The sequence below is a fragment of the Pelophylax lessonae genome (genome assembly GCF_965119305.1).
Source record: "Pelophylax lessonae genome assembly, chromosome: 2".
Taxonomy (NCBI): domain Eukaryota; kingdom Metazoa; phylum Chordata; class Amphibia; order Anura; family Ranidae; genus Pelophylax; species Pelophylax lessonae.
This window is the reverse complement of record NC_138769.1, coordinates 311,768,824-311,790,901: the sequence shown is the minus strand read 5'-3', so window position 1 is coordinate 311,790,901 and position 22,078 is coordinate 311,768,824. Positions and strand designations below refer to the sequence as shown.

The following is a 22,078-nucleotide window of genomic DNA, read 5'->3' as shown; positions in this document are numbered from 1 at the left end:
GGCGCCCAACCTTTTGAGGCGTGAGGGCCACTTTAGCGACTTGGTAACTGGTTGCGGGCCACAATGAGCAGAGCGGGCAAATGACAGGTACGTGTCCACTCAGCATATGCAGAGCAGACACGGACACAGTCCGCTCTACTATATGGGCCCTCTGATCTGATCTGCCTAGACAGAAGGGGACAGAAGTGGATCGGATTGGAGATAGGCGGGTGTAAACGGACACAAGTGGTGAATGGAGGGTCTGATTGGGTCCACCTGAAAAAAAGACAGGTGGACCAAATCGGACCCATCGTTTTAAAGGAGCCTAAGGGTGCTTTCACACGGATGCACTGTGGCTTACCTGCACCTCAACTAACCTTAATCTTCACTTCTTCCTCAGGGTTCCTGCAGGTATCGCTGGCTCCTGCTGTCCCCCAGGTGGGTATAGCTGGTGGCTGCTGCTGCCTATCTTTCAGGGCTGGTACTGCTGGTGGGTACTGCAGATTGGTACTGCTGACGGGTACTGCTGGCTGGTTCTGCTAGTGGGTACTGCTGGCTGATACTTCTGGTGGGTACTGCTGATGGGTACTGTTGGTTAGTACTGCTGGCTGGTACTGCTGGATTGTACTGCTGGTGGGTACTGCTGGCTGATACTTTTGGTGGGTACTGCTGGCTGGTACTGCTGGTGGGTACTGCTGGCTAGTACTGCTGTTGGGTACTTCTTGTGGGTACAGCTGGCAGGTACTGCTGGTGGGTACTGCTGGCTGGGACAGCTGGCTCCTCTGAGACACAAACAGAGTGCGACAGGAGCAGCGCTAAAGGAACCATGTGGCTGTAGTAGAGAGCAGAGCCGATGCTTCCTGTATCGCTCCTGTCACAGGCAGAGTACATTTGGTATCAATCATCCTGTGACAGGAGCCGGTACTATACAGGAAGCACCAGCTCTGCTTCCTCTAGTGCCAGCTCTGTTTGCCACAATAATGCTCAGGGATGGCGGGTCGGGATCCTGCAATCTGGGCTTACCGACCCGCCATCCCAGAGCAGGAGGTGGAATCTTGTTGGGGGGGCACAGCATAATGTTGGGGGGGCATGGACCCTCTGCCCCCCCCTTGTGACGCCACTGCTCAGAACGTGCTGGCCCTGGGTTTTTTTTTTTTTTTGCAGCTTGAAAACGCCTATGCCACTTACAGCTCCTAAAAGCCTGTGTGTGCATGAAGCCTTAGAGTAACATGGAGGGGCGTTTTTAAGTTGCAAAAAAAAATAAAAATTCTGACGCTGGTAAAAGCAGCTGTAAAAATGCCCTGTGTGCATGAGGCCACAGACCTCACGGAGGCTCAGAATGAGTCACTCCAATTTTCCCATCCCCACTGCTGCACAAACTATAAAGAAATGTCGACATCTGTGACTGGTAGAAAGAGAAGAGAAAAATCTATAGATATTTTTTTCATTTGATGCTAAGGACAACAATACCCTTTGCAAACCGTGTGGAATGACATTGCTGGTAAATATACAACAAACTAGAAACGTAATTTGCGGACAACTCATCCCGAATTTCATACAAAAGTAAGCACAAGACACACTTAACTCCACTTTTGTTGAGACCAGTCTTATCTATGTACATTGCAGAAATGTTTTTTAACAAACTTTGATTCAATCAGATTTCATACCTTTTGTTATTCTGAAGTAATTGCTGCTTGTTTGTCTGGCTATGTTGTGCACTTATTCACTGAATCTTAATGTGAATAATTTCATAATAAATATCAGCTGCTGCTTCCCCCGAACTGAAGTATCTCACCAAAATATGTATAGAGGTATGTGGTCACTGGGAGGGGCACTGTAAATAATTTTCGCATGGCACAGGGCGCCTAAAGGCCTAAGGCCTGGGAAGGGCCTTACATGTAGTATAAAATAGAGAGACAACTTGGGCTGACTGTGTGGAGTGAGAGAGAAAGTAAAATCAGAATAACTTGATTTTACCCCCTAATTCAACCCCACAGATACATAAAACCTCCAATGATGGGCCAAGTCAAGCCAGTGCACCACCACAGCAAACTATTTGCATTGCTCTTTTGGGTGCTTCAAAATACAAAATTGACTCAAAGGAACAACAGGCCACTGAGGACAGTGAGGAGGCCATAGCAAAATGGATTGTGTGCTACGGATTACCAGTCAGACTGATCTGCTGCTCTATGCTGCCTGTTTGGGGTGATGCTCTGCCTGGGTTTTCTGCGACATTTTGAAAGAAACCATACGACTGGCTACTTAGATGTGGATGGTGCTTCTTTCACTTTGTGTGATTTTTCAATATTCTCCTCTTACACATCATCTTCAGAGTCAGACAGATCCTCATCTTGTATGTAGGGCAATGTGGATTTTCTTATGGCACGGGAACACTCCTCTGTCTTCTTAAGCAGTTTCTGAATATTATCATCAGCCACATCAAGGGTTTCACAGACAGTAGGGTTGCAGCTGCTGCAAGTGGCGAGAACATTTCATCGGTAAATTGGATCTAGGAATGAATGAAGCAAGTTGCTGGTCCACATTCCCTTTAATTGTCTGTGGAATTGTGGCAAGGTCTTGGTAGCTAGTGTTCAGTTTAAAGTCCTTATGGCGGTTGAGTAGATCAAAGAGGGCAGGGACATGATGTCACTCTGGAGGGCTTTAGTATGTTCCGCAAAATGCAGCAGTAGGTCATGCAATGATGTGAGCTTTTGCCATTCACTAGGGAGCAAGCTGTCCCTGTGTCCCATCGCAAGTTGTTTGCGATTTCGTAGACCGGCTCTTTTAGTTTGAGGAGTCTTGCGATCATGTTGAATGTGCTAGTAGCATTACTTGACCAGAGTGTGGGGCAGTCATTTAAAAGAGTAAGGCCATACTGCTCCAATATCTTCAGTGTTGCAATGAAAGACTTGAAGACGCTCACTATTGATCTTGCTTTATCAAAGATTCTCCTAACACTTGCCTCCTTCTGATGCATTATGTGGGTATAGTATCGCTATGATTAGGCACCAGCCCAGATGTGAAACGCGTTAGATGTTACCCGTTGGTTCACCATCATTTTCTGTATGGTTTATTGGTTTTTCCAGCTCGGGTGATTGCACCCGAGTGCGGCCATCCAGCCTTTTTTCTCCTATATTTTCCTGATGCAAGCAGGGCCGGCACCCGCTTCACATGCAGAGGCAGCTGAGCAACAGGGGAGGTGGTTTTCCTTGAGCGGTGTATTACCTGTTTATACTGGAGATTTTAGTGGCCTAAATATGACTAAAACTAAAACAATTGCAGATGACTAGAATGGGACTAAAACTAAAATGGCATTTTAGTCAAAAGACTAAGACTAAAACGAAATCGAAATTTGCTGCAAAACTTAACACTGGATGTGGTAGTTGCATTTGTTTTCTTTTTAGGCTTTTTCCCCTCTGTTTTTACTTGGTACTCCAGCCAGTAACACACCTCCTGTATTAGGATACCCCCACTGTGGATTGAGGGGCAACAGAAAGACTTTTGGACAGCAGCATCATCAGTCTGGGGTGGAGGGGAGCCAAACTACAGCTCACACTTTATAAGCAGTTACAGCAGTTTTGTTCCTCTTGGGATAAAGTTTTACATACATAAAGCTGATCATTGTAAGCGCCTCTTGTCAGTGTTAAATGGTTTGTCTCAAACCCCTCTAAGTGCTTCATCTGCAGGACAGCTTGTTGTACTAGCAGGATCACCAGGTAACAAAGCGGAAAAGGAAACCTAATGCAGCTAACCCATCTAAAAATGTGTAAGCTGCAAAATAATAAATGTTTGTTTTTTGGTTTAATACCACTTTAAACTATTTGGCACCTAGAGCTGCTCTGTATAACACAATCATTTTCAGTAATAATAGTTAAAGGAAACAAAGAATAAAAAATAGTGTTCTCTCACAATGGTTGTGCATGGAGAAAGTGTCTTACATTAGTGGTCAGCAGGAGAATTACCAACTTACACTGGTGATCATGGGAGAGGGACCTCATTACACTAGTGGCCATTGCCAACCATTTCCCATCGTTATAGGTAGCTAAAAAGTGGGGACCATTGGTGTCAGTGGTTACTTATCTGAGAGGCAGAAATTGCTCATTGCTTAAGAAACCCCTAGCAACATTTGGAGGAACCCTAACTAAGAAAGGCTTCTGGATGGGGCAAGGAGGCAATATTTTTATGATCATAAGGAATCAAAACAAAAGTAGCAGATCTGTGTGTTCTTTTTTGGAGTTGAAGAAAGTGTGTTAGAACATTTCTTGTCATCCTTAGCAACCAGCTTTTTTTTCAGTTTTCTTTTTCGTTTTTATGTATTATTGTTTATACTAATATTAGTAAAAATAAGTGTAGCGCTAATCAATAAGTAAAGTCAATGTCCACATCCAAGGGAAAAAAGGGACCAACAAAGGGTGTTCTCCTGCTGATAAAATCCTCTGTGAGTTGTAAAAGGACCGTCACCAGCACCCAACCACACAGCCTCTTACCGAATCACATTGACCCTCATTACAAAGGTCAATATAAGCAACAGCCGTAAGATTCTCTTAGCATTCGCCCCCCGTGTTCCTCTAGCTTGGTTTCAATGGTCAAATCAAGTCATGTGGAGATAAGCAGGACACCTCTCATAGTGCAAATATCATCAAAAATTTGTTATTGTAAATAGTAGTGACTTACAGTTAGATAAAAACTTATCAGCATGTCCACCACTTCAAAGAACTCATATTGCATCCACAAGTAATCATTTCTAACCAGCAAGATGGCCGCCGCGCCCCCTGTCTGTATGTGCGTCATACACCTTTGGCACCTCCCTACGAGTTTCGTCACGATATGCTGTCGTCAGGGGTGTGGTCAAATATCAGTGACGGCGGCCATATATACGCTTACAATACCAGAGGATGGGAGGGACATAAAATTGCATTCCGAAAGCAGGAAATAATTCATCATGTACTAATATTATAATTTAGTATTTGTCTGAATTAAAACCAATCTCTGGGCAAATCTAACTCACACAGGCAGTTATTTTATTACCGTCTAGAGCGTTTTATACATACCACCTAAATTTGCCATACAGGTCCCACAATAGTGCCATTTCTCAGTGCCTCCTTAACAGCTCCTGGGCAAAGTAATGTACTGGGCCCTCTACCAAGGAGATAGTGACCTGCAGTACCTGCCGCACTGATCACCTGCTCTATCAACATGCGATTCTCCTTGCTGGGGGAGGGGGAACTGCAGGGGCCAGGGGTGCCCATGCGAAAAATGACCCTGCCATTTCTGGTTGCCAGGGACAGGTAATCTGGCACATCAGTTATCTCAAAGCCGGCTATTTTTTAGTGGTCCCTTGCATGACCTGCACACTTTCGTCTCGATCCTGAAAGGAGCCCAACCCTGGAAAGCCATTAGGAAATGCCCGTTTAATGCAGGTACTCGATAAAAGGACTGCACCACCTGTAAACAGAACAAGATTGTAGTCTGTGATATCACAATTTAGGTGAGTAAAAGGTTTTTGGCAGCAATTAGGTAAGGGTGGGGGGTGGAATTCAGCATTAAAAACATTTTTTTAGATCTTCTTTAGATAGTTACTGTGTTGTCTTGATATCTTACACTTAACAGCTCAACTGCATGATTATTCTGATTATTGCAGATATTTATATACAGTTTGACATGTTTTATTTTTTTTAGGATCGCATGATTCATTCAGCTTTTGGGTTGATGAGAAATCTCCAGTTGGACCAGATCAGGCAGCATCAATCAAGCGCTTAGCAAAAATCTCGCTGGTGAAAAAGCTGATGAAGAAATGGTCTGTTACGCAGAATTTGACTTTTAAAGAACAGCTAGAGTCAGGTATTCGCTATTTTGATCTACGTGTGTCTTCTAAGCCAGAAGAGGGAAGAGAGATCTACTTTATACATGGCTTATATGGAATACGGGTATGGGATGGACTGACGGAAATAAACACTTTTCTGAACAATCACAGCAAAGAGATTGTATTGCTGGACTTCAATCACTTCTATGCCATGGAACACGAGCACCATTTGTATCTTGTCAATATGCTGCAAGAAGTGTTTGGAAGTAAACTCTGTACAGCTGAATGCGTTGAAAATATAACATTGCAGTACCTCTGGGAAAAAAATTACCAGGTATTTCATCAGAATCCTTTTACTTAATTACTATGCACTTTGTTCACTAATAGTAAGGGGGAGGGCACCAACAAAAGATGGAGCCGCTTCTAGGACTTTTGCACTCCAGCTCGTAGGTGCTCTCTCCTCTGAGGTCCTTTTCTACTACGTGCAATGTTCTGGAACCTCAAACCACTTTCCAAGGTATAAAATCAACTTTATTGTTTAACACATGCACAGTCCACCCAAGTTCCTCCCTCTTACGTGTTTCACCCCCTTCTAATAAGAGCATTTTGATTTTTGATAAAAAAAATATAGGAAAATATTAATTATATTTGATTTATTTAAATACGGAAAAGCATTTTAAAAAGGGTAAAGAAATATGACATCCTACAAAGTATTAATTTTGAAATATAAATAATTTTTATTTTTTTTTAAATATTTGTAATAAAAATGTTAATTTTAACATGGTGAGAGATAAATAGGTTAAATGGAATGTTTGGTAATGATAGGAACATAATCCTAAATCTTTTTCGTTCCCTTGTCCTCTTGTTTTATGATTAAGCTTCAGTATGGGGCAAAACATGTTATATTGAGGTTCCTGGGTGGAGTTATTGTACTTGTGCTGAACATTAAAATTGACTGTACCCTTCGGAAGTGGTGCACAGTTCCCAATCTTTATTGAAGGGTAAGGGTGAATAGATACTTTTAGATCTGTGTCAGACACTTTACTTAAAGAAACCCTGCCTTCATTTTTTTGAGTCATGAAATAATTGTTGAACGATATAACTGTACATTAGATATCTGCTTTCCCTTTTTAATGGTGTAAATTGTATGAAAATGTAGCATTTTGTTTGTCATGTCAGCAGCACCCAGTAGACCTTGTTAATGAATTCTGCACAGCTGCTATCAGAGAGGAAAAAGAGGGAGATCTGTACATGTTCAACCTGTTACTATGCACACTTCTGCACAGAAAGCCTTTTCACTGACTTGATAATTAGCACCAAGCTGTGTGGGGAAAATAGTACATACACTATATTGTCAAAAGTATTGGGATGCCTGCCTTTACAAGCACATGAACTTTAATGGTATCCCAATCTTAGTCTGTAGGGTTCAATATTGAGTCGGCCCACCCTTTGCCGCTATAACAGCTTCAACTCTTCTGGGAAGGCTGTCCACAAGGTTTAGGACAGAGTGTGTCTATGGGTATATGTTTGACCATTCTTCCAGAAGTGCATTTGGGAGGTCAGGCTTGCAGTCTCTGCTCTAATTCATCCCAAAGGTGATGGCCAGTCACGTTCCTCCACCCCAAACTTGCTCATCCATGTCTTTATGGACCTTGCTTTGTGCACTGGTCCAAATCATTTGGTGGAGGGGGGATTCTGGTGAGGGGTTGTTTTTCAGGGGTTGGGCTTGGCCCCTTAGTTACAATGAAGGGAACTCTTAAGGCATTAGCATACTAAGACATTTTGGACATTTTTGTGTTCTCAACTTTGTGGGAACAGTTTGGGGATGGCCCTTTCCTGTTCCAACATGACTGCACATCAGTGCACAAAGCACTATCAGATTTCAATTTAAAAAAATCTTTTTTTTTTTTTCTTTCTTTTTTTTTTTTTTTAAATCATCGATTTTTTTCCACCCTGGGAAGAATGGTCAAACATTCCCATAGACACACTCTTAAATCTTGTGGACAGTCTTCCCAGAAGAGTTGAAGCTGTTATAGCTGCAAAGGGTGGGCCAACTCAATGTTGAATCCTACAGACTAAGACTGGGATGGCAATAAAGTTCATGTGTGTGTAAAGGAAGGCAGCCCAATACTTTTGGTAATATAGTGTATATCATAGTGCAATATGTCCACATAAATGTATGACATATCAAAATGTGATGTGAATACGTCATATAATAAAAAAATAAACAGTTTGTGCTGCATGTAACATACAATAGTACACAATATATCTGAATATCATATTCACCATCCCCTACAGGGGGAACTGCTGAATAAGAAAAACAAATGAGAAGTAATAATACATACAGAGCAATCTGTGTTTAACTTAGAAAATATTCTTAATTGCATACAATTCAAGAAATCTGCAAGTCGGAGAAAACCTTTGTTCAGGCACTATAAGAGCAAGAGAGTGAAGAAGCTGACTGTGGAGGGGAGGGGGGGGTATAGATAAATGAAGAAAGAGGCAATGGACTGTGGACAAATGGACATAAGGAGGCAGGGGACCTAAACAAAAATAAAATCATAGATTGTTTTAGCGACAAACGTCCTTCTTGGAAAAAGAAGGGGTCTGTTAAGAATAAAGTAAGTATTAGTAAGAATAAGAATAGGAGATATTTTAAAGAATATGATTTGCCGTATAAAGTAGACAACTGAATTCAACAATAATATGAATTGAGTGAGCTACAAAGGGGTTAATAGACAAGCAGTTCAAAGATAAGCAATATAAGCTGTGTGGGAAACAAAGAATGGAGGTGCATGCAGGCATATAGGAGGACTGACTAAATGCTAAGGATATTAAAATAACTGGGTGAGCTGCAGTGATTGGAGCACACTGGAGAGGTGACCAAACTGTGCGGATTTAGGCTCTGTGGAGGGGTGGCTATGCTGTGGAGCTTGGGGTTCTGTGGCGTTGTAACTGAACTGGCCAAATCAGGGCACAGTAGAAGAGTACGTAAGTTTCAAAGATCAGAACACAGTGGAAAATGGCTTAGCTGCCAGGATTGGGGCACAGTAGAAAAGTGGCAGAGCTGAAGACATTTCTGGAATTTGGAGGTCTAGTTGAGATGTGAAAATTGGGGGGCAGTGGAATTGTGGCTAAGCAGTGCGAGCTCTGCCTATATTTCATAGATTACTGCCTAGTGGAAAAGTGGCAGGACTGTCAGGATCTGGGCACAATGGAGGACTCTGTGAGTCATGGGAATCAGAGATATGGCTAATTTTTGTGGTCTGGGTACAGTAGAAATTGGAGAATTATCGGAGCTGTAGGAATATGTGGAGAAACGCTGTAACTGAGCTGTGAGTGAAGATTGGCACAGAGTGGAAGGCTGGTGAACTGTGAAGACTAGGGTACTGTGGAGGCGGGGCAAAGCTACAGGAATAGGGGGGCACAACCCCCATGATACAGACATGGGGGTTCTTGCATAGTCAGCAGTTTGGGCAACAGCGACTGAGTGTATAGTCCAAGGAATTTGTTACAACGGGGGGGGGGGGGGGAATGAAAAAAAATTAAGGAGGACAGTGAATAGTGAGGTGGCGCATGCATTATAAGAATCTAAAGCTCAGCCTTAGCCTCTAGGGGCAACGGCCAGAAGTCACCTGGACTTCTCTTTCAGAGAAGGGCAAACAGGCAGTGCTCAATTACATACACATGTTTCAGCATGTTGAAAAAAAAAATGTATGACTAACAAGTGCTTTCAAGCATCAGACACCTTTGCAGAGGTTCTAATTACTCATTATAAGGGATGCTCAGCTGAACACATTGCTTGCAATTATTGGGATGTGAAACGGCTGTTACAATAGAGTCAGTGCTAATTAGCATGTGATATTATTGGGATTGTTTTCAGCTTGTATGATAGCTCATCTTCATGCTCAACAAATGCAGTATGATGATAGTTTTCATATCATTTCAGTTCATTTTGTGTTACTCTGGATGGCATTTGTTTAAGTCGCCATCACTAAACGGTTCACATGTTCTAGACAAATATATTTTCACACATGATTCCCTGCAGCAATAATTGCTGGATTTGCATAAAATCACTCATCTGCCCACAGAACACTTTCATATCATACGTATTACTAGTTTGCATTTATACAGTTTGTCAGCTTTCCTCACCTCTAGCAACACGTCCCTTGATCTGTCACGAGGACTGCTTCTAATTAACTACTAAATTGGACAGCTTGTGCAGTCTAAATCCATAGCAAGGTACGCAGACTCAATCCTATCAGTCTCTGAAACCGTTGAACTCCTTTTTGTCACTAATTAGAGAGATGAGTTGGCATTTCCAGAAATCGGGGGCATCTGGAGAACTGGAGCAGAGTGTGCAAAAGGTCTAGTTAACATTCAAGTTGATGAAATTAGTACACACCCAATAAAAAAAAAAAAAAAAAGAGTAATTGTATAAAAGAAAAGGTAGCTATTTATCAGAATAGGGTGCAACATAATCCTAAGTAGTTTTCTGTCTTTAATGGAATATATGGGTGATTGAAATGAATAAAAGCAAGAGCTGTACCGTTAAGACTTTGCCACAAGTTCCCAGAATTTGAAATTGTTTATATATTCACCCTGTTACCATACCTTTACAACTACTTTTACTTTATAATACAGGAGGGTGTGGTCAGATGAAAACTCATAGGCACCGCATCCCTTATTTAACAGGACACAAAGAAAAAATGCTCCAATTGAGAGCTGGGATTTTGAAGGTGCCAGTAACAGAATCATACCATCAATTAAAAGTCATATATTTTATTTGAGTAATGTAAAAATAATCAGAAACAAAAAAATATATACAGTAAACAGACAAAAAAAAAATCATCATTTTTAAATTCTAGATCAATTCATTTGGATTATACAAACATGATCAGTAGATGGTAATGGGTCTGGAGTGATAATCCCGACATGTTTCGGCAATTGTTAGGCTTCTTCAGGGGATATTAATTATCACACCAATAAGTTATGTTTGTACGTTTGGTCATCCAAAAATTAGTGTTGACACCATGGTCCACAGATTAAAGTGCTGGATTCAACAATACAAGGAAGAAGAATGTATCAAACACTGCAGAATAAGGCACTATTATGTTGGCCGCAGGAAGAGTAAATCAGATCAGTAGCAACTAATGGGCTCTAGTACCCGTAAGGCAGGGAATCCTCTGTTACAATCCAGCAAAGGGATAGCTACAAGCTGTATACTCTCCTCACAGAGCTTACTAATGCATCCATCCACATCTGCAGCACCGATTGCCACAGCTTCCCTGCCGTACCCTTTTACAGAATTTTCAACATAACAAATTTTTAATAATCCTGTAAATCAGGGGTCTCCAAACTATGGCCCTCCAGTTGTTCAGGAACTTCAATTCCCATCATGCCTAGTCAAGTCTGTGAATGTCAGAGTTTTACAATGCCTCATGGGATGTGTAGTTCCACAACAGCTGGTTGGCCGTAGTTTGGAAATCCCTGCTGTAGCTGGATGAAAGGTTTACGAAAACATTTTGATATTTAAATAATACATTTTTAGAGAGGTCTATCAAATCAAAAAATATAGACAACTGAGACAGAAAGAGGCAGAGGGACAGTTGAGAGCTTTGCTGCTACTGAGGCACATCAAATGCCCTGCTAAAGTATACCATAAAAAAACTTGATGTCACTGGATTGTGGACTGTAACTAGAATTCATTGTTGTCTATGACAATAGAGTGTGTTCAGGAAATCACTGGGATCCTGGCAATGTTGACAAGCCCTTATATATATAAAGTTGCCAAGATTTGGGCTTATAGAGAAGGTCAGGCTTAAAGGATACTGCCATTTGTGACCTCCCTCTAAAAGTGCTAGCTGCCTAGCCATGACTGACGTTACCAAACCGGGAAAGCCTGAATGAAGTCAGAACTCCTGATCTGCATACTTGCATGTTCAGAAAAATAAATAGGCAGTAGCAACCTCTATACTTCCTCCCCCTCTCGTTAGGGAGATTTTCTTTCACTTATTGCCCCCATTGGAAGCCCACTTGTTCTAGTGACACCTCAAGTTTTAGATTTTCCCTCATTTTTTGTCTTGGTGACAATGGTCACCAGAACCAAATGAAAGGGTGTATCCACCTAGCAGGGACAGAGACATCAATACAAATCTGATAGGGATTTTAACCCTTTCCTCATATACCCAAAGCTACAAAAAAAGGTTTGGCTGTACAAACACTTTGAGGACAGTTTAGGGCACATTTGTGTTTTTTTTTTTTGTGTACTTAACTGTTATGGTTCTGAATCCATGTAACAGTCAGATCCCTACTCCCCACAAGAAAATACAATAAGGTACTTTAAGCTAATTTTTTTTATGTACATGGGTTCCTTGTTCCACAAACACATATGCCTGCATGACCAGGGTACATTTTGCTCTGGGAAAGAAATGCAGTGCCGGCATTACAAATCCAGAACAATAAAACATGGAATAAGACAGATTTATGTTAGATTGATGCATACATTCCTCGCTGTTCTGCTAGCACTGTGCCAATTATACCACATGAAAATTATTAGTTGTTTACATGCTTTACATGCAAATTTGTTGCAATGCTAAATCTGTCAAATATGTTAGCAATATTAATAATTCCATCTGTCTTGGACTACAAGTGCAAAGACTCTAAAGACACACAGAATTATTTACAGATCATTCTCTAAATGACAGAAAAACCAATTACTGGGCCCTATTCTGTTGGTAACATGCATAATAAACCCCCCTCTGAGTGCCAGCAGATTATTTTTCACATCAAGTTGTTGGATGTTAACAAACATCAAAGAAGTCCATCTCTCAAGTTGGCCATACACGCATGAATTGGCTGACATTCACTCAGTGGGTGGCCCTGTTGGCAATGCTGTGATTGATAAAAGTTGATTTTCAGTTGACTTTTGTTGAAGGAATTGGTGGAAAATGAATATCCTAACAACGCCTGTAGCCAATCAGCTGAAGTCACTGTTTAGGTATTCTGACAGGTGGTGGTGTCAGCTGTCAGGATACAATAGCCCATAGGACTCATCCATGCACTATGTTAGCATGGGAGGAGGAATCAGTTAGTGTTAGCCACAAAAAGAAAATGTGGTGTACCAGTTGCCATGGTGTGCTATTGATGGTGCAATAATAATTAATTGTGGCAGTACATATTAGGGATGCACCCATACTATTTTTTTTTTTACAACTAGTGCGAGTACCGATTTGTAGTACTTATGGATGCACCCATACTATTTTTTTTACAACTATTGCGAGTACCGACTTGTAGTACTCGCCGATACCAATTACCAATACCTACCGTAACTGTTTTGTTTACACTTCGCTGACAACAATGGTACATGGCATTGAAAAGTTATTTACAAATTAAATAAATTTTTATGTTTTGCACTTTTTTTAAATGTGAAATGTGTGAATATATGGATAAAAGTTCTAACGAACAAAGCATACAAAAAATAGTTTTAATTATTATTAGTTTTTTAAAATAGAAGTGAAAAAAAGAATTCAGCAGGAAAGTAATAATTAAATGGAGGAGAATAAGGAGCTAATTAAGGCCGATTAGAGTAAATTGAGGGTTAATAAGGGGTTAAATAGAGGAACATTTAAAAAAACACAAAAAAAGAAACAGAAAGATACAAAAACAAAGAATGTTTCTTTTTATCTTAGTGTTTCAGCAGCTGAGCAATGTTGTTGAAAAATTTTGCCCGGTTGCTTTTTTTTTTTTTTTTTTACAGCTTTAATTGCCAGACTTCTTTAACACTTTAGCTGTCAACAGGGGAACTCCACTGACAGCTTAGTCACCGGTTGTTAAGGACGCGGTGACCCCACTTCTTAACAACCGATAATTGACAGCTTTTTTTTCTCACATTTCGGCTGTCAGTGGGGGAATCAGCTGAAAGAACTGTTTCAGATATCGGTGCATTTGCACGAGTACTGTTGGAGGTGATGATGATAATTGAGGTGCTCAGCCATACTACTACCATCTTTTTCCAGCATCATCTTACTCCTCTGGCCCACTTTGTGGCAGGGCCAGGTTAAGAGCATCATGGGCCTTGTGCTGGGGATTTTGGTAGGCCTTTTTATGGAAATACATAAAATGAAAATGCGAAAAAATTTTTGTTAAAACAAATTAAATATTTTAGTTACCATTTAAGGCTGTTAGAGAAGGGAAAGGGGGGTGCATGTCATGTAAAGGGCAGGTAAAGCAAGGAACAGAGGATGTTATGTAATTGATCAGGAGGATGCATGGTATTTAAAGGGTAAGAGCTGGTAGAGAATGGAAAGGGGGGTGCATGCCATGTAAAGGGGATATTCCTAGGATTTTGAAAGACCTGGGCTGTCTTGGGTGACTTCAATAGAGCAGCAATGTGGCACGGGTAGCTCGGAAAATTGTGGGTGGGGCACCATTGTGGTAAGAGTATGGGGGCTTAAAGGGGTGTGGCTAAATAAAATATGCTAGAATTGCTGTCACGCAAGCCAGAGTGTCACAGACATATACAACCCTCAGCACAATCATTATTTTAAAAATGAAACTCTGCCATTACTTATGATTTTGTTTACACTGAAAATTGGGAGCCAGCTAACATTTTATCTGAGCCTAACTCTCAGAAGAAATTCATTAAAATAGTCAGAGACTGCTTAGCAACCAGCAACTCTTGAGAAAATGAATGTACAATATAGTGCATACACTATTAGTCAGGAGGGTGCTGCATACAGAGGGCAGAGTTCAGGAGGGTGCTGGGTACAGATGGGGTGGAGTTCAGGAGGGCGTAGCATACAGAGTGGGCTGAGTACAGGAGGGCCCAGCGTACTAAGGGGGAGGAGTTCGGGAGAGCCCATCGTACAGGGGGGCAGAGTTTGGGAGGGTGCAGCGTACAGGGGGGGGGCAGAGTTCAGGAGAGCGCAGCTTACAGAGGGGGCAGAGTCCAGAAGGGCACAGCATACAGAGAAGGCGGAGTTCAGGAGGGCGCAGCATACAGGGGGGCAGAGTTCAGGAGGGTGCAGCATACAGGGGGGCAGAGTTCAGGAGGGTGCAGCATACAGAGGGGGCGAAGTTCAGGAGGGCGCATCATACATGCTACTTTACAAGCAAAAATGACTCTGCCTTACCCACCTAAGAAGTACAGAGCTCTCCCCCGAAAATTCCCCACAACAGAGCTCTCCTTTTACCCACAGAGAGGAACACCTACAGCTTACATACATTGTGTGGAGATTCCCGACCAGCGCGGCTGGGCTCAGCCCCGGCCTTCTTCTCTCCTCCCATAGAGATGTACGGGGCAGTACGGTTTGTGCACGCTGCCTTGAAGCACAGGGCATGCTGGAGATGGTATCTTGCAGCACAAGAAGCCCTGACACTAAATAACAGTACAGTGCACCTGCCCCTAGCTCCCAGCCAGAATCTCCTGGCCGGCAATGACTAAAGGGATTTAGCAGCAGCAGATGCAGCAAATACAGCGCCACTGCAAAAATATGAGGGAATACTACACGTGTGCTGTGTGTGAAAGGGCATAGTGTGCCCCACACACAATTGCAACCATTATGATAAGCCACTGGGCTGGGCCTATATTGAGGTAGGAGCCTGGAGCTGCAGCTCCAGTAGCCCCTACATCACATGTGTCAAACACAAGGCCCGCGGGGCAAATCCGGCCCTCCAGGCCATTTCATGTGGCCCTCGCACCTCTCCTGCAGCTGCAGGAGAGCTCCAGCCCTCCTCCAGACCCTGTACATTCTGCTTTCCAGCAATGCCTACTGCTTCTTCCCAGCAGCAGCACAAGGTAAGGGGGGTGAACTGTGATGTAAGGGAGGGTGGGAGACTCAACTTCTGAAGGTGGGTAGGCTCTTAACATCTTATGTAAGGGTAGGGGATGATCTGGACATCTAGTCTTACAGATACAACCGGCTCTTTTGAGGGCAATCCAAATGCTGATGCGGCCCGCGATTAAACTGAGTTTGACACCCCTGCCCTACATTTATCCAGCCCTGTTTAGGGGGCAGCACTACACTAGGCAATGGGAAAGCACTACACTAGGCAACACTTTCACCCTATAGCTCTTAGCTTTTCATCCTTTGCTTTCTCTAATAATATATGCATTTTCTGTGAATGTTTTATCAAATGTATTTTTTTTTTTTAAGGTTTTGGTTTTCTACCATTACAATTTATGGAATGAATACACCTTTTTATGGGCAGGAAATAAAATGCCAGCACCCTGGGCAAACACAACCAACGTTCACAAGCTGCTTCAGTTTCTAGAAACAACTCTTGGAGAACGATCTAAGCGAGGGACTTTTCATGTATCACAAGCTATTCTAACCCCGCAAGTTAAAACCATTGTAAGAGGACTGAAAGCTGGATTAAAAAATACTCTTGTCCACAGGTAAATGTTAAAAAACAAAGCACTGCACTGGGTATACCAATATCATTTATATGTGCTCATGTATTAAATAAGATAAATATAAAACAAACCGTTAACTATCATTTTTTTTTTTTAGAAATGTTATATATCCAAAAGCAAAACATGCATTTCAAAAGCTGGTTATTTCTAATTTACTAGGCATTATCAAGTAGACAGACATTTCATGAACATTGACGTAATCTTTATTCATTTGCCCCCTCTATGTAAAGTTATTAACATAAAAAAAAAAAGAATTGCAGTGAAAAATTAAAACATTCCTCAGACCCTGCCGTCTGGCCCATTTGCCTGGATGCTAGTGACATTGCTTTATTTTCTTGCAGCCATCTAGTAACCCCCAGGCACTCAAATCTCACAAGAAACCACTCCTGCACTACAAATGAGTGTATTCTCTTGAGATGAGGGGGCCCGGGAAGCTCTGTAAATCACAGCAGTGTAGGAACAGGGGTATCAGAGGTTACAACGGTGGTCAAGCCTCTGCTTTGGAGCCCTGTATGGCTTGTATTTACCACACATATCCAGTCCCTTGTTGTTGGTACAGTGCTTAAAGGTTTCCACTATGCAAAGTCAATGCAAGGCCCAGGTTATTACTGGCTGTAGCACTGTAGTGACTATGAACAGTGGTAATGAGAAACAGAGAATATTCCCCAGTGATGTCCTACTGCTTGGCACATGTCCAGTCCAGGGAAATGACAACCAGCTTCCTTTGTGCTCCACATCATGTGATGTACGGTCAAATAGCAACATCATGAAGAACACTGGAGATAGCTGGATGACACTTCTAACAATACACAGCTTGCACCACTCAGCAGAACATAGTTGGGGAACATATATGCATCCAAAAGCATTGAGTATATGCATATATGTATATACAGTATCTCACAAAAGTGAGTACACCCCTCACATTTTTGTAAATATTTTATTATATCTTTTTATGTGACAACACTGAAGAAATGACACTTTGCTACAATGTAAAGTAGTGAGTGTACAGCTTGTAAATTTGCTGTCCCCTCAAAATAACTCAACACACAGCCATTAATGTCTAAACCACTGGCAACAAAAGAGAGTACACCCCTAAGTGATAATGTCCAAATTGGGCCCAAAGTGTAAATATTTTGTGTGACCACCATTATTTTCCTGCACAGCCTTAACCCTCTTGGGCATGTAGTTCACCAGAGCTTCACAGGTTGCCACTGGAGACCTCTTCCACTCCTCCATGATGGCATTATGGAGCTGGTGGATGTTAGAGACCTTGCGCTCCTCCACCTTCCATTTGAGGATGCCCCACAGATGTTCAATAGGGTTTAGGTCTGGAGATATGCTTGGTCAGTCCATCACCTTTACCCTCAGCTTCTTTAGCAAGGCAGTGGTCACTACTTTACATTGTAGCAAAGTGTCATTTCTTCAGTGTTGTCACATGAAAAGATATAATAAAATATTTACAAATATGTGAGGGGTGTACTCACTTTTGTGAGATACTGTATGCATCAGGGCACAATAAACCTGTTTTTATGTTGTACTCTAGAAGTCCTGCAAGTTCTTTTTCAATAATGGTAATGTCTACCTTAAGTAAAAATTGCATTAGGATTAACTCCATATCCTTAGTGCTTATATTGCTTTACAACAGCATTATTTAAACAAGAACAATAAAGTAAACAAAGATCTTTAGATGTAGACCCCGTTCACACTGGGGCGATCCGACTTGCCGGGGCGACCTCGGAGCGGCCGGCACGGACTTCATAACATTGAAATCAATGCAGGTAGCTCCAGGTCGCCCCAAAGAAGCTCCGGACCCTTTTTCTAAGTCGGAGCGACTTGTGTCGCTCCTATTAGAACGGGTCCACAGCTTCTCTATGGCAGGCGACCTGTCAGGCGACCAGGTCGCCTCACAGGTCGCCCCAGTGTGAACGGGGTCTTAGTGGCGATTCTGATCAATGGCTGCTTACCTAAGAAAGCTGTATACTGTTTTCCCCCAATCCTTCCAGATTGTTAATTCCTGTTGTGTCTGGTCTTCATAATCCATAGGAGTAGAGAGGACCATCCCATTCTAAAGGCCATAGGGGGAGGCAGACTTAAAGTGTTACTAAATCCAGGACCCTGCATTCACTATATCTGGTCTCCCACATTACACAGAACAAGCAAACGCAATTATTTTAGTAAATATAACCACTTCCGCTCCGGAAGATTTAACCCCCCCCAATGACCAGGCAATTTTTTGCTCTACAGCACTGCGTTACTTTAACTGAAAATTGCGTGGTCCTGCAACGATGTACCCAATTAAAATTGATGTCTTTTTTCCCCACAAATAGAGCTTTATTTTGGTGGTATTTGATCACCTCTTTGGTTTTTATCTTTTGCGCTATAAACAAAAAAAAGACCTACAATTTTGAAAGAAAAAAACTATATTTTTTACATTCTGCTACACTTAAGTCCTGGATGTCTAATAAAGTTAACCCCTTCCCTGCCAGTGTCATTTTTACAGTAACAGTGCATATGTATAGCACTGATTACTGTAGTAATGTCACTGGTACCCCCAAAAGTGTCAAAAATGTCAGTCAAGGGTCCGATCTGTCCACTGCAATGTCGCAGTCCCGCAAAAAAAATCGCATATCGCCACCATTACTAGTTAAAAAAAAAAACAATAAAAATGACATAAATCTTTCCCTTTGTTAGTAAACACAATAACTTTTGCGGAAACCAATCAAAATACGCTTATTGCGATTTTTTTCACCAAAAATATGTAGCGGAAAACAAATTGGCCTAAAATGTTAAAAAATTTTGATTTTTACATTTTTTTGGGGGGGGGAATTTCATACAAAAAAATTTGAAAAATAGTTATGTTTTCAAAATTGTCGCTCTTTTTTTGTTTATAGTCCAAAAAGTAAAAATCGCACAGGTGATCAAATACCACCAAAAGAAAACTCTGTTTGTGGGAAAAAAAGGACGTCAATTCCATTTGGGTACAGCGTCGCACGACCGCGCAATTGTCCGTTAAAATCATGCAGTGCCGAATCGCAAAATAGGCCCTGGTCTTTGAGCAGCCAAATCCTCCGGGGCTTAAGTGGTTAAGGCTAAACACCAGACAAACATATGAAAAATATTTATATATGGAATATCCTACTTGCCAAAGAAATTGGAATTCTCTTGAACTGGTTTTGTAATCCAGGTACCAGATAGTATTAACAAGACTACAGCTAACCAATACAGCTTAGTCCAGGACACTCGGGAGGGTCCCCATACCCATAAAAGTACTCCTATCACAACATAGCATGCACATAGCCATGCTATTTTAACATACAGGAAATGACGGTTCCACAATTTGTATGTATTACGTTGGGTCACTGTATCTTTTTTTTTTTTTTTCCTAGGAATCTTCCGATGATATTGAACTGGGTGAAGATGCAGAGGCCAGGTGCCATGGGTGTTAATATCATTACATCTGATTTTGTAGAACTGGTTGACTTTGCTGAAACAGTAATTGGACTAAACTATCTTCTGCTAAGAAACCAAAAAGACAGCAGTTAGCAAAAAAAAAATCCGCTCTGTATTTACCATGTGTGTGGAGAGGAAGGAAAATGGAATCTAACACAAGTCAAGATAATATTCTTACCATTGCTGTTCCTGGTATTTGAAATACATCTACCTCTTTCTTGCATTTTCAATTTTCCATGTTTGCTATATAAAGACCATCTTTGGATATTGAGGACTAAAATCTCCTTTTCTCATTTATGAGTTAATATAGTAACATAATGCAAAGAACTCTAGTGCGCAACCATACATGCAAGTTAATTCGATTTCAGCTTTCAATAGGCTAAACACAAAAGCGTGATAAAAGAAATGAAATGAAATTGGATTGTATGCTATGGGTGACTGCATACCGCTGACATTCACAATGTCTTAATAAATAAGTCCAATTGTGCTGTATGATGGATATAAAAATAGAAGATAAAAACACCTGTTTTTCTCTGCAGAATGCATGCTGCTGAATCACCCAAAGGTAGAAAATATGTAAAAAGGTGGCTAAGAAACAATAGTGCAAAAAAATTTCCAGAAAGCTACCAAGAACTTATACTCCATACTGTATGAAGGAAAATGAAAAGGAATTATATTTTCTTTTTTTAGATGTCAGTACAGATAAAGACTACCATATTCTCCCTTCTCCATCAAAATGAGAAGGGGCTGGCAACTAGGCACCAAAAAGGAAGCCATGCCTTTCCATTCCCGCTCCGATGTCAGGAATATCCTACCTGCTTCTGTGTTTGCTAAACCATCCCCGCCATGCTCATGTCCTTTTATTACAATTTTCTTCATCAGCTTTAACTACATTTGAATTATCCATACCTCTTATTTCTATCCAGTAAAATAACTACTGACTTCTAGTTTTTCAGTTCAACCTTTCGGATATAGAGAACAGTTAGGAGATAATGGAGATGCCAAATGACACATTTGTGTGCAATATCAGAGAAGTAACCATAGGGAATCACCTGCTGCTAAGTAAATTAAGTAATAGGAAGTGATACTCTGTTAGTAGAAAATAAATATTAGACAGAATATATATAATAAATAAATTATCTCCAAGTGTTTTTTTTTTAACCACTTAAGCCCCGGAAGATTTTACCCCCTTCCTGACCAGGGCTTTTTTTGCGATTCGGCACTGCGTGAATTTGCGCGGTCGTGCGATGCTGTACCTAAACTAATTTAAAGTCCTTTTTTTCCCACAAAGCTTTCACAGAGCTTTCTTTTGGTGGTATTTGATCACCTGTGCGATTTTTACTTTTTGCGCTATAAACAAAAAAAGCGTCAATTTTGCAAAAATAACAATATTCTTCACATTTTTATATGAAATTCCCCCAAAAAAATGTAAAAATCTAAATTTTTTAACATTTTTGGCCAATTTGTTTTCTGCTACATATGTTTGGTAAAAAAAAATCGCAAAAAGCGTATTTTGATTGGTTTGCGCAAAAGTTATTGTGTTTACTAACTAAGGGAAAGATTTCTGTCATTTTTGGTGGTTTTTTTTTTTTTTAAGTAATGGCGGCGATCTGCGATTTTCTTTGCGGTACTGCGACGGACAGATCGGACCCTTGACTGACATTTTTGACACTTTTGGGGTTACCAGTGACATTACTACAGTAATCAGTGCTACACATATGCACTGTTACTGCAAAATGACACTGGCAGGGAAGGGGTTAACTTTATTGGGGAAGGAGGGGTTAAGTGTGTCCCTAGGGGCGTGCTTCTTACTGTGATTGGACATGGCTACTGGTGTAGGAACAGTGTTCAACGGTCCTACATAGTAGAACCGTATGATCACCATTCCTATACAGTGGAGAATGACAGGCGGCTTGTTTACATCAGCCGCCTGCCTTTCTCCCTTCACGGCGGACGATCGCGAGTGACCGGCGGACATCGGGTCCGCCGGTCACACGCACGGACTTCCCAGAGAACGAGCTGGGGCGGGCGCACGCCTCCGCGGGCGCGCGCTCGCCCGCTATTGGCTCACAAGGAAGTGACAGGCTAGTGACGTACCGGTACGTAACTTTGCCTGGCCGGGGCTGACCGCCGCAGTATATGTACTTGCGCCGGTCGGCAACCGGTTAAGCTGGAAATTCCAGCCATATAATGCATACATCTGCTATGCCTACAGTCACTGAAAATGGCTTTGATCATGCCTCTCCCCACCCCAAATCCACATACAACCAGAAGATTTGTTCAGGTGTCAGACTGCTATAATCCTTTTAATACAAAATAAGTCAGCACAGATTTACACTACCCTAGCTAATGAGGCGGGGATAGTTAAGTAAAATTATCCCCATTATATAAAAAAAAAAAAGAAACTATGTGCTCAATCCCTAAAGTGC

At 41.5% G+C, this 22,078-nt stretch overlaps 1 protein-coding gene across 1 annotated transcript in view; it reads left to right on the top strand.

Moving 5' to 3' along the window:
- The window catches only part of PLCXD2 (phosphatidylinositol specific phospholipase C X domain containing 2), a 71,375-nt gene extending 51,226 nt beyond the window's left edge, over window positions 1-20,149 (top strand). Inside the window, exons 2-4 of the mRNA XM_082248563.1 lie at window positions 5,659-6,116; window positions 15,940-16,181; window positions 19,586-20,149. Coding sequence (XP_082104689.1) covers window positions 5,659-6,116; window positions 15,940-16,181; window positions 19,586-19,742 — 857 coding nt within the window. The 3' untranslated portion in view covers window positions 19,743-20,149. The remainder of the gene's footprint in view (window positions 1-5,658; window positions 6,117-15,939; window positions 16,182-19,585) is intronic.
- The last annotated feature ends 1,929 nt before the right edge of the window (window positions 20,150-22,078 follow it).